Source organism: Trachymyrmex septentrionalis, unplaced genomic scaffold (assembly GCF_001594115.1).
Source record: "Trachymyrmex septentrionalis isolate Tsep2-gDNA-1 unplaced genomic scaffold, Tsep1.0 scaffold114, whole genome shotgun sequence".
Classification (NCBI taxonomy): domain Eukaryota; kingdom Metazoa; phylum Arthropoda; class Insecta; order Hymenoptera; family Formicidae; genus Trachymyrmex; species Trachymyrmex septentrionalis.
The window spans coordinates 790935-804295 of record NW_017304269.1 but is presented as its reverse complement, the minus strand read 5'-3'; the positions used below and the strand labels follow the sequence as shown (position 1 = coordinate 804295).

General features: G+C 37.6%; 1 protein-coding gene across 1 annotated transcript; it reads right to left on the bottom strand.

Moving 5' to 3' along the window:
• Nucleotides 1-477: 477 nt before the first annotated feature.
• LOC108753365 (LIM/homeobox protein Lhx9-like) lies at nt 478-13013 on the bottom strand. Its single transcript, XM_018494895.1, has 6 exons — nt 12920-13013; nt 9152-9499; nt 6447-6620; nt 5281-5501; nt 1294-1529; nt 478-733 (listed from the first exon to the last, which is right to left on the bottom strand). The coding sequence occupies exons 2-6, from the start codon at nt 9457-9459 to the stop codon at nt 479-481; spliced, it is 1194 nt and encodes a 397-aa protein (XP_018350397.1). The 5' UTR covers nt 9460-9499; nt 12920-13013; the 3' UTR covers nt 478.
• Between the last annotated feature and the right edge of the window lie 348 nt (nt 13014-13361).

The window sequence follows — 13361 nt, the reverse complement described above, 5'->3', positions numbered from 1 at the left end:
TTAATCATAATCATTCTCAAAGTTACCCGCTAAATTCTACTTGATTAGACTATCTTCAGAAAAGACCTCCGACAAGTCACTTCCTTCCGAGATTAAATCCGACGACACATTTTTGTCCAAATCTTGAAGAAGGCCTGGCGTTTAATCTTGATCGATATCGCGTAAGTAACCAAAGTTCGTTTCCTGTGCGAGATTAAATCACATCGGCTTCCGTGAAATTTAAGTAATTGTTCTTACAATTAGCACGGCAAGGATCACATTCTAGAAAGAAAACCAGACTTAGACAATCGCTGCCACGATATGTTAGCAACATCAGCGTTCATCAGCGAGATTTCTTGCTTAAGACCCACGATCAGGACGCACGTCATCGACTTGTCAAGTTTCTCCTCGGGGTCGATTCACGAGGATATGCAATAATCCCTTATCCAAGATGGCTGGAGAGACTACTGTAAGCATCCTCTTCCATTTCAAGCCGTCGTCAGTAAAGATCGGAAAAGGAGACCTGAGAGGAAACGCCTGAATGCAGATGATGAAGAGCGTGTAACTCCTCCATCGAGGTCGAGGGCATGCTGTTGCTGTCGCCGAGTATGCTGGCTGCCGGTCCGACGGTCGGAGAATTGCCGGTGCTGGAGGACACCGCCGTTCCGGAACAGCCGACGTTGCTACCGGCGTTGCTACCGTCCTGCCGCATCAGATTTCGCCGCCATTTCGCGCGCGCGTTTTGAAACCATACCTGAATAGACGCAAAATCAAAGGAGCGCATAATTTCAAACGGATTTCTCTTTAACGGATTCTTCAACATCGATCGATAATTATAGTAATACTCGTTTCAAGAATTTGAAATAGAAGAAAATTGAGTAATATGTTTAGAGAGATACGCTATAAAAAATATGGATGTGAATTGAACGTTATGTGGTGTTATATAATTATATAATTATCACTGTATTGGTCTTGATATTAAAAATACCATAAGTGTAGATTTAACGCCGTATTTTAGAACGGCGAATAATTTAAAAATATTCTTACGTGTTGAGATGGTGATATAAACATCGTGGTGGTGTTAAATCCACTACATTGGTGTTTATATTGTCACGCCAACACGGTGAAAGTTATATTTAAATATCTATAGTGTTAAATCCACACTCATATTTTTTAGAGTGCAGAAGTTGACGTAGGTTAGTTAATAGAGCTTATATGCTCTTGCGACGAAAGGAAAATCGTTAATAAAGAAGTAATACTGTCAGTGATAATTGTCTCCTCATAAACACTCCATAGAAACGAAAGAACTCGTACCTGCAGCACCCTTTTCGATAGGCCAGTCTTCTGCGCGAGTTGCTTGAGGTCCTTGGCATCCGGATTCTGATTTATCGCGAAGTAATTCTTCATGGTTCGCAATTGGTGATGCTTGAAACTGGTACGCATACGCTTCGTTCGCTGATTCTGATGCACCGGTCCCGGGGAGCCCACGGATGCGTCGTACGCAGCCAGCGACTCCATCGACGAGGACAGCTCCGTGGGATGCAGCAGTTCTGCAATGGCGATGTCCGCTAGAAAGTTTCTCTTTTCTTTTCCTTTTTTCAGTTTCGCGTCCAACTATCGACATCACACGGGAGCGACATGCGATAGAGGAGAAAAATGACGCAGAATAACGCATTGCACTTAAGAGAGATGATCGAATCGTTTCATTCATGCATATAAAAAATTGCAAGCTCCAGAATAAAAAATTCAAAAATTTCTTAAACCCCAAAATATTGAATATACAGTTGAAAGAAATCGCGAAATTCTGAAAGAAGAATTTTAAAAGCTTCAGGTTTCTCAAATAAGAAACGATCGATCGTCATGTCGAATTCATTTAAATTTACAAGATATACCCTTTTTTCGTCCAAGAATTATACTGTATAAAAGTTAAGACAGCTTCCTAATATTTTGCTTCTTCTTCACTCTCCAGTGTTCTTTAATTCATGAGCCATCCGCACAGAACGGTATAACTTCAGAAGGATTTTATCTCCGTGAAGTCAACCTCTTTTGGTCGCTACTGTCCCTTCCGATCTCGCGAACGTAACTGTGCTTCCCAAATTATCTCCAAAAAAAAAAAAGAAGCGAAATCCATGTATCGTTCGTCTCAATGAGAAAACGAATTCCGAAGACGCCGTGGAGCCACATTCGCGAAAACGGTTTTTCTCCCTTTCCCCCTCCCCCCCCCCTCTTCTCACTCTTCGTTCTCGTTCTTTCTCTTCCTCTCGTTGGCAAAAGCCAGCAGATCGCCGTCCGTTGGGAATGGAAGTTCGGAACAATAAACAGTAATAGCGCATACGTGCTTGGGGATTTACTTCTGGGATCCCCCTTCGCCCCTCTCTCGTCCCGCGTGGCCGCTTCGTCGACTGGAACCCGTTCTTCTCCCGATTGAATTCAATGGTTACCCTCGTCGTCTTATTTATTGGATGCGTTCCTTCGTTCTGCCGGCGCGCAACAATTGCAACTGCGTACATAACTGCAGCACGCCTGTCCTCTTTCCGGTGATTCTTTTTCTCCCTTCCCGCGCTTCTTTATTTTTGTTTGTCATAATTCAGTTAAATTCGTACGGGATGGTACGACCGCTAATTGATCGATTAATATCGCTTCTTCGTTTAAGAAATGCCGTTAAGGAAGTTCCTTCCGCGTTTGTGGAACAATTATTTTTCTCATAAAATGAGTCTATAAAAAGAAGAGAAGTTCTACTGTACCGTCAAAAACCTAAATATACACGGATTTTATTTTGCATTTACAAAAAACGCGATTGAACAAAAAAAAAGGGGGGGGGAAAGACCAGTTCCGGCGTGATTTTACACGCGAATCGAATCGAAATTAGGACTTTCCCAGCGTGCCTTTCGATTCCGGCGGGATCTTCTCTGTCTGTACAGAAAGAGGAACGGCTCCAAGCACCGGCGGACAGTGACAGATAGGTATCGGCACTGGGAGATGCATCGATTGGCCGATCTGCCCGGAAAAGAATGCTGCCGTGGCCAATGCGTGGCCACTGCCAGCAGAATGGCCGGCCAGAGCGCTATAATGCCGCCTGCGCAAGTTTCTTGCCGCGCTGCCGCGGCATCGGAATCCTCCTTTCGTTCTGTCGTCGGATTCTCAGTCCTCGGTCTCTCTCGGCAATTTTGGCCTTCTAACTCGTCCTGACAAATTGTAATCTCATTCTTAAAACCGCCAAATCTATTCTCCCACCCTATTCCCGTCAAACCGCTTGGAAGAGAGAAGCTTCCCAGGGCTCGCGTGTGTTCTTCCCTCGTAAGAAAGGGCAGTACTTTTTCCAAAATGGACCAATATAAAAAGTGTGACAAGAAATAAGCCAATATTTTTGCCATAAACCATCTTTACATGATAATAATTGCAATATATCGTTTATGTGTCGATTTTTTCGAAAGTCGAACAGTTACATTAAGAGCTGCTTGTTCGAGTGAACTATGTGATAATTTAACTACTGGATAAACAAAATAGTAAAAGAGTAAGAGTATAAGAGAGTAAGAGAGTAAGGTGGAAAAGATGGAACAACTTAGACTTAATATTATCATCAGATCAGATTTTATATTCAATATTTAGGCTGTGTTGTTTTACCTTTCGGTAAACTTCAGTTCACTTACTCTCTTATGCTTTTATTCTTCTGTTTATCCAGTAGGTAAATTATCATAGTTTATCCGAAGGATGGAAACAACTGGCCCTTAATGTAACTATTTTCACTTCTAAGTCAAATTAAACCTGATATCATTATACTCATACTATTATATACAGCAAAAGTATGTACTTTTTTCCTATAGAAAATTTTGAATTCCTAAATCCTAACACGCAAAGAGAAAGACACAATGACAACAACTGTAAAGAGACCTGAAACACTTATATAAGTTTTATATTGATGTACATAATTGAATAAATTAATATTTGTGACTTGTATTTATACTTTATGGATGCTATATTTCTCTCTGAGTACAGATCGAATCGCTTGGATAACTGTAATTTTCCGTTTAGCGTAATCTAATACATCAGCTGGTGTAGTGTCAGGTATTAGATGTGGTACGTTTCGTAGCTTAGGAATAGTCGGATTAGGAATAGTCGGATGGTTGTCTTCTCGCATCTGTGCTATTACTACAAGAGTTCCTCTGCGATCCACCGTCGGTCACTCGATGTCTCGCCAAGGCTCTCCCATCGTCGGCGTGTCCTTTTCGCAAAAACTGTCCCAATTATATATAAAGACAATAAAACACCGCGAGAGGGTTTCTCTCTCCCAGGCCGTCTGTTCCCACCCGTGATCACGCACGCAGGACTTCATGGGCGATTTTATGGCTGTTGGTCGTAAATTCCGGTCGGTAGTCCGGGGAGAGTGATCCTCGCTCTCGTCGATTATAAAATAACTGGGAATCACGCGCGACCACCGGTTGGTCGCCATCTTGGCTTGCGCCCGAGCCGAAATAATCGTAAAATCATATCGAAACGCGATACGATATGCGCGCCAATCGGCAAATGGCACAAGTCGAGCGAAGAAATCACCATGTTTTGAATTTCTGTCGGTCGGAAGTATCGCAAATCCATGTTTTGTTAAGGTCTTAATGGCGATAATTAACGCCGCGATTTATATCGTGTCTACGCTCAAGGTCTAATCTACCATGCTGGTGATTTGCGGAGCGAAAATACACTATAATTCTCGCACAATTTTCATCGCACTATAACTTCACTATCATTTGTTATCTATTCGAAAGAACGAAGAAATGAAGATTATAACCAGACGAAAATGAATGCCTCGAAATCATGATAGAATCTTTGTTATCAGGGATCCGCACTCTGAATCTTTGAGTAATTAGACATCTGCGTAGCGCGCGAGATTTCAAATCAAATATTATCGCTCGCCAATGTCGAACGCTCCAGTTAACAAGCCGAATAATCGCGCGGACGAAATGAAATAACATCTGCGATTCTTGCAGGCTCGAGCAAATGTTTGCACGAAGAAACGCCCCATTATACTCGTTGCTCGGTAAATAATGCAACTCCGCCGATTAACTCGTTTGCTGTAGCGTAGAATAAAGAGAAGGCATAAGAAGAGAGAGAGAGAGAGAGAGAGAGAGAGAGAGAATAAGAGACAAATGGAAAAGAAAAGAGTCTGGCATCACAAGTACCAAAAATGAATACCAAACTGAAGAGTCTAGGGGTAACTTTAGGGAAGAAAAAGGGCGCGAGGAATGATAACAAGAAGATCGTTCACGATCGATACAAGATTGCGGAACATACATTGGCTTGACTCACCGAGCGCTCCAGCGGCCAGTCTCATCGTGACGGGAAGCTCGGAGCCGGTGACTTCCGACAGCTTCCGCTTCCGCGGTCGGCCTTTCTGCACCGTGCCGGAAGTGATCGGGCTTTGCTCGTAGTAAGCCGGAAGCGGCGACACTCCTGGCGAGCCGAGGTCTTCGATACTGCCGGCAGCACCCCCGTAATCGCCGGCGCAGCACAGCAACTCGTAGTGTGGTCTTGGGAGCGACGTGCTCGTCAGTCGTCAACCTCTCTGTCAAGTAGTCGATAGACGACCTGACCTCCGCGTTATATGTTCGAGTTCGATGAACGAGTTCGATTCCGTGATACCACGCGGGGGAGGGGGGGTAGGATTTAACGAGCGGCAGGGATCATCGTTAGTCGAGGAACAAGTCGAGGATTAAATCGCCGAGTTGTTGGGTGAATTCGAAGCAGCTGGTTTCCTTACTGCGGTAAAATTTCTCGGTCTTTGGAGTCGTGAAAAATTTTGATAGTTAGAAAATTTTACGGTGTGAAAATTTTACTCTCTTCTAAATCTTTCGGAGCGAAATCTCGCTCTAACAAACTGAAAATTGAACCAGTCCAGCAAAAAAAAGTGGCAGATTTTTACTCTTTACAGAAGTGAGATTTCACTCTTTTGGAGTAAAAATCATTCTAAAGAATAAAGTTTTGCTCCAAAAAAAAAAAAAAAAAAAGAAGATTTCATTTCTTTGGAGTAAATTTTACTCCAAAGGAGTGAAAATCTGCCACTCTTATTTAAGAGTGAAAAGTTTTACCCTTTTTCTGGACTGACTCAGATTTCACTCCAAAAGATTCAGAAAGTAGACAATTTTAAGATACACATTTTATTTGATAAACGTTTGGAAATGGAAGAAATCATGGAATCTCTCTCTTAAATCTTGATATTTATAAATTCTCATTCTCACGCCTCGCGGTGTCTGTCGTCGCGGTCGTCTTCCCGGAACCTGAGATCAAATCCGTCCATTCCAATGACCATCATTAGCACTCAACAACCGTCATTAGCGCGGCGGGATGGTAAAGGGGAGAATGACTCGGTGCGACAAAGCGACTCGTGCTCCTGTCAACCTCGTCATCGAACTCGTTGATAACAAGGAGAGACGGCCTTTGAAGGATAGTAATGATCAGACACTCCTGTTTCTCACCTACAATACACCAGTCCGTCCCGCTGGCCGAAATGATCGCCTTTGTTCAGTGGGGTGCCGCACGAGGCGCAAGTGAAACACGCCACATGATACACCAGGTCGCGCGCTCGCATCACCAATTCCGAGGCGGAAATGCCAGCGCGACATCGGGAGCATCGAGATACCGCAAATAATCTGCACAATCGCAACAATTCAAAAGGTTTATTATCTTTCGGTCGTATGAATTTTCAAATTCCGCATACGCGAGGTGTCGAATTTTTTTAGTATTTCTAATTACCAGAAGATTATCTTATAAGAAACTGGAACAATATTTAATTCTCCTTGAGAAATTTGTTAATCACAAAATTCTAAGAGACATATATTTATATATATATATATGTATTTTTTTATTTAAAGGCTGAAATAGTCAGAACTAATGTTTATATTTCATTCTAAGCAATTACTGTCAAAAGATAATTTATAACAAAATGTCTTTTAGACAGCTTTTTTATATGTGGTTTATAATTGCATTTAAAAACTTTAATTATTTTTTAAAATACTCTTATTCCCATTATTATTTTTGTGAAATTCTGTTCCTATAAAAATTAAAGTCCAAAGAAAAAAAATTTAACTATTAATGATAAAATTAGTTTTCAAATTACATCGTTGAGAGAAGAATCTTAAGTTGTAAAGTATATTAAATAAAAAACTACAAAAATATTTACAACTTTTGATATATCATTTTGGCGATAATTGCTTAATAAATAATATAAACATTAGTTTTGAAAATTTAGTTGTTTCATCCCTTTAAACTTTAAAAGAAGCACATTTAAAAGATGTTCCTATATTTATATGTTTCAAAATATATTTTAAGATTTAAATCGGTTATAAACAGTCGGAAATACTTATTATACACAAATTATTTAATAATAAATTAAAACATTTTAGTATTTAAAAACATTCACAATTTGACTGAACTTACAGATTTCAGAATTTTCACTCACACGCTTTTAAATCGGTTAAATTATTTATTTCACTCTTTCCGTTGGTATCAATTAAATGGCAATTTGACTGAAACGTTACAAAAATTTTGAAGCGCTTGTTTAACTCGAATTACGTGCACTTCTAATTTTATTAATTTTGCCTGAAAGTTAGAGAAAACTGGATACACTTGAGAATCTAACGGTACATTATATGGTTTTCACATGTGTGCGTTCGCGAATGTATTGCGAATTCCCGCTTGAGGTAAATTTTGCAAGCGATCGAACCAGACCATTCACATTCGCATAGATGGAAACAAAGGGTTCGCGTTGTTGCTTATTGCATATAGAAGTACGGCTGTTGAATTCCTCCCCTGCTCGCTCTAACGAACTCGCCTCTCGGCCTTTCATTCCACCCTCGCATCCTGAAACGTCGAACGTCATCGCGTAAACGCGCTATTTCCCGTGATAAACAATATTTAATTTTTTGCTTACTACATATTATTATACAAGACAAATCGCGTTCCAATCTTTAGCCTCTCTGAGATTTCGACGCTACGAATGTTAAATCTTTTATTATAAATATCAAATCTTAAAGATTTGGATGTACTACATTTTTCTAATAATAACTTAATGAGCGATACTCTCTTTAGCATCTCTTTCATTTTTCGAAATTGACTTTCTTCTCGTTCTTCTTATGATTCTTCACATTCTTTATTGGCGAGTATATCGCCGCGTCGGGCACCGAATTCAAGGTCCAATTCCTGAATAAAGACTAGAGTTGTATATTTGGAAACGACTATTAATGGACATTTTGTGTGGTCCAAAGAAGAAGACGTTTTGGTAAAAGAAAGCAAGAGAGAACGAAGAATATTTCTTGTATGTAAATTCAACGCAATCTAAATAAATATCAAAACAACGGAGTGCATATTAATGGATTGGTTCCATACGCGTCATTTATGTAATTCCTTGTAGAACGTCCTCTCTCTCTCTCTCTCTCTCTCTCTCTCTCTCTCTCTCTCTCTCTCTCTCTGACGTAAAATCAGATTCGTTTTCTTCAATGATCGTAACAAATGTGAACAAAAGACACGCAGCTATAAGTTTCGAAAATACATAGATTTTTTTCAAAAGAAAATGATAAAGTTTTTCGGAAAATGTGTGAAAATAAAAGCTTTATATTTTACAAACATTTTGTATTTTTATTAAATCTGGCCCTTATAAAAATCTTTGTGTTTATTTTTCAATATACTCGAGTGTTAATTTAACATAATGTGATTATATTGTTTGAATATTTTTAAAAATTAATACTTTTTAGTGTTAAAATAATTTAACAATTTATAAATAGTGAACAAATAACGTAAATATAAAAAATACATTTTAAGATAAATAAATATAAAAAATAAATATACATTTTTTTAATTCAATATATTATAAACATCAATTTTATTGAAAAAATATGTTTCACAATTTATTTTCAAATAACGTTCAAATATTTATTGTGTTAATTTCTTATAATAAACTACTTTCTACATATTCAACTTGTATTAAATTAACATAAAAATTTCTATGGATCGTGACATCTAAAATGTATCAAATTTAATGCAAACGTTCCAACTGTGTATTTGAACACATATAATATATTTATTTATTTATATTTACAGACTAGACTTCCTCTTAATTATTTTGTTTCTCTCTTTTCTTAAAAAGATGATTTTCCTTTAAATCGCTACTCACGCATCAACTAACCTGTAATAATCCTCTTTGCAGTAAATGTTACCATCCCTGGCGAAGCAGGTGAGCTCGGCGGCTAGAGGGACCCGGCAGTGACAGCAGCGCAAGCAGCCGCAATGCCATGCGCGATCAGCCGCCCTTAGATACCAACGCTCGGCGATCTCCCTTCCGCAGCCGCCGCAACCGAGGGCACCCTCGCCGATACCGCCACCACCGCCGCCCCCGCCGCCCCCTTCGTTCGCGCCGATCTGCCGACCGTTTGCCCCGCCGCCCCCGTCCCCCGGCGGGGGTGTGGTACTGCCGCAGCCGACTTCCTTCAGCATCTCGCTTCACGCGCGCCGCTACGACACATGCCGTTGCATTCTGCAAGTTATCGCATATCTTTGTATAAACGTTTGCGAACACGAAATGAAGCGTGCCAAGGACACGAGGAAAATTACGATCAATTATTGTGTTCATTCAAACAGAACAAAAAGTTACGTGACGACAAAATGACTCCAAAATAATTGTTAAAAGTCACTTGTCAATTAATTTTCGTGACCTGTTGTTCTGACTGGCTTGTGAATTTTCTGGAAATAACACAATCTCGACAAAATTCTCCGAATAATGCTCGTACAACTCGTGAAAATATGACAGTAGTTATGACGTAGTTGTGGCATAAGTTATAACATCGATGTTATGAAACTGGCCAACCACAGTCATTCCATTTTTCAATAGAATAGCTATGATTGACCATTGATGTTATAATTTTGCCGTGTAACAGAGATCATTAATCCCAATTTAGGATTGGTGACAAACCTCCTCGAATCGAAAAAACGCTATAAGGTTATTAAAATGTTGTAAGTTCTCAAAACGAATTATTTCTTACTTTATATACTCTACAATTTACAACCTTCTATTCCGTACTTAATCTATATCATAAAACTGATGATGAGAGTCTAATTCGAGACTCGTCTAATCGACTACTCTCATAAAGAGTTACGTCTACGGTAAAACTACAACATTACTATTTATTTAATAAATCCTCAATCTTTAGATCCCAGACTGGGATAATTAATATGATTTGGTATATCTGCTAAACATATTTATGGATTTAGAATCGTATCTTGATTTGCATACAAAAAACATAAATAAACATATTGAGGAGTTATTAAAATAAATATTATATAAAACTAAAATATAAATTCATTCTTTTTTCGAACAATTCTATCAATGCTTAGACAAAAAAATTTTAAAGATCATTTTCTTGATACATACTAAACTTTATGTACCAAATTGCAATTGAAATGTTTTTTTATAGAGTAACTTTATCATGTAAAAAAACAAGAGTTCAAAGCTATGTGACGTTATAATCTTATATGTATAATAAATTGCATTGTATAATCACGAATGAAAGAAGCTTTTCCTGTCATTGTGAGAATAGAGACTGGAGAATTAAGACTCAAGATTCAGGATCCTTAAGAGTCGCTTCGTGCGGTGCAGGTGCATTCATTCAAGACACGCTACCCAGGTGACACGAACAGAAACCGATGAATGAAAACAATTCGTGGTTGACGGTAATGAACCCCTTTAACGAACGACTCTCGCCTTCAAATTGCGCTTTAAGCGAACGCGAGATGATATCTCTCGCTTACGAAGTTACCGGCTGATTATCCCTTCGACGTTAAATCCCTTCATACCAATCTTGAAGGAAATACATTTCTATTTTCAAATACTCTTGTACAAATCGGAACTACATCAAGAGATAATTGATTTAAAAAATTGATAAGATTTAGATTTAACGAAATAGATTCAGTGGAGCATATCTAAAGATGAAAAAAAAAACAGATATTTTACTTCAAAGTAAATAATTAAATAAGAAAATTTTTCTAGTTAAAAACTGCCTTTTTTTTTATCAAAAACCTAAAAATGTTAATTTTTAAAATAGAAAGAATTTTATTCTTTTTACCAAACAATTAATAGAAAAGTAATAGAAAGTAATGAACATTTAAATTGTATTACAATCTTTGTTTAAAATAATCTCCAAATTGTCTGGTATCATAGCTTTTACACTTACACACATTATTGTTTGTTAACTATAAAAAAAGATTGGAAAATCTTTAATAATTTTAAAACGAAGTATTTCTAGTTAACTGAGTATTTTTAATGTTGAAGAATTTGTTAATGAGCCTTACTTGTTCCTTTAATTGTTTGATACTAGAGTTTTACAATAAAATTCCTTTCATCTCAAAAACAAAACATTTTAGATCCATGTTCATATAAATATCTTTTAATGTTGATAGAAAAATATTTCTAGAATATTTGACACTTATTTCATATACATCCTGCATGTTTGAGTAAAAAATTTTTAGGATCGGAGTAAAAAAATCGATTTTTACTAGGTTTTCTGGTTTTTCAGTAATTTAAATCTTTAAACATCTATACACACACACACACACACACACACACACACACACACACAAAACACATTATTTCATCATTCCCATTCAAACAACATCGAGTATCGGAAGCATCGTCTCAAGCATTGCCCGCATATAACGCAATGTAACGTCGATCACAACGATACGACTCTTCGATGTTAATTAACTCATCCCCGAAAACGATATTGTTTGAGGTGAAAAGCGAAGTGCTCACCATCCTCGCGGATTTGCATTGCGGTGGCATTATGTCTGCAATAGCACGTGGATTTGATATTATCGCGTACCATATTTCCATAAAATCGATTCGCTTGATCCCTCGATAACGGAGCCTTCGCAGTAAGAAATATATGCGTAGTACATCAGCGGAACTGTATTTGCGTCAGAATATCTAGCGCACATTGCAGTGATCCAATAGGTAAATTACCATATAGTTTATCTGAAGATGGAACAACCGGCCCTTAATGTTTTTATTTAAAACTAAAATTTTTGCAAGAATTTATTATCTATTAAAATGTTGGAAGATATTTATTTTGTTTCAATGATTATTTAAATTTATATGTGCGAAGAAGATTTTTAAAGTTCTGGAGATTGTGCTCTAAAGTTTTTTTTTAATCAATAAAATTACAATTGGACACACGTATTCCAACGCAAAACCATTTTTCTTAAACCGTTTTCGAAAAACTTTTGGTTTTGAAGAGTATGTTTTATCCATCAATTTATAGTGCGATTCTTAGAAATTTGAAAGTGTCCCTTGCATAAATTATCATAGATTACTAAAGATAAAAAAGTTTTATATAAAATCTTTAAAATCTATTCTTTAAATTCTTTGGAGTGGAATCTCTTTCTAAAAAAAGAACAAAAATTGAGCCAATTTTAAAAAAGAATGACTTAATTTTTAATCTTTAAGAATGAGATTTCATTCTTCAAAGTGAGAATTCACTCTAAAAGTTTTAGAGAGCATAAAACACAACATATTTGTATATGCTACGTATTATTAACATATTTGTAACGTATTTGTATATATTATAAATTGAAGTAAAATATGAAACATATGAGAAATTATTGCTCAAAGTAATAATGGCATTATAGCTGTAAGTATTAAAGTTGTACTTATTGCAAGTTGTTTTTGTAATGCTATCCTTGCCAACAATCTGCATTATTTTCACGTTTATATATTTGATATTTCTAGCATAGATTTCTAAAATCTATCGTTAAACAACATATATTTTACATTATACATTCCGAGTATCGGAAAATAGAAAGACTTAATCTTCTTATTTTTAATAAAATAAAATACATAGATCGATATGTCTTGAGAAGTTATAATGACTAGTAAGTTTTTCTTCTATCATATTCTGCTCACCTGTAATCGGTTAAACAGCTGGAACGCGACGGTAAATCCTATCGGTCGTCCCTTACTGATCTCCGTTCATCGGCAACGAAGCACCCGCAGCCAAAATTATTTCCGCTCGGTTATTTTCATCTAAATCGCGGTCATCTTGTACCTGTTAACTTCTCCAGGATTCGGTTTGGCCGCGGCGCGGCTCTAACCCCGGATATTCCGATGCTCCGACTATCTCGACTGCCTCGAACCGACCATGCAGTCGCTGCGATCATCAATCATGTTCTGGACAAGCGAAAAGCCGCGTAGACGGAGAAGATAATTTCTCTGCGTGACATCGGTTCTACGATAATAGAATCTCCGCCGCGAGAGAAGCAAAATTGTATCTGCTGTAAAGTATCGTTTGCGTATAAGTTATTTCGAATAAGAAAACCGTGGCTTAGATTAATATTTGAAGAAACTT

Excerpts from the sequence above, each read along its gene's own strand:
- LOC108753365 (XM_018494895.1), bottom strand. The coding sequence starts at position 9,459 with ATGCTGAAGGAAGTCGGCTGCGGCAGTACCACACCCCCGCCGGGGGAC. Across the intron at positions 6,621-9,151 it reads TGCAAAGAGGATTATTACAG|ATTATTTGCGGTATCTCGAT; the intron begins GTTAGTTGATGC and ends GCGATTGTGCAG. Across the intron at positions 734-1,293 it reads TATCGAAAAGGGTGCTGCAG|GTATGGTTTCAAAACGCGCG; the intron begins GTACGAGTTCTT and ends GCGTCTATTCAG.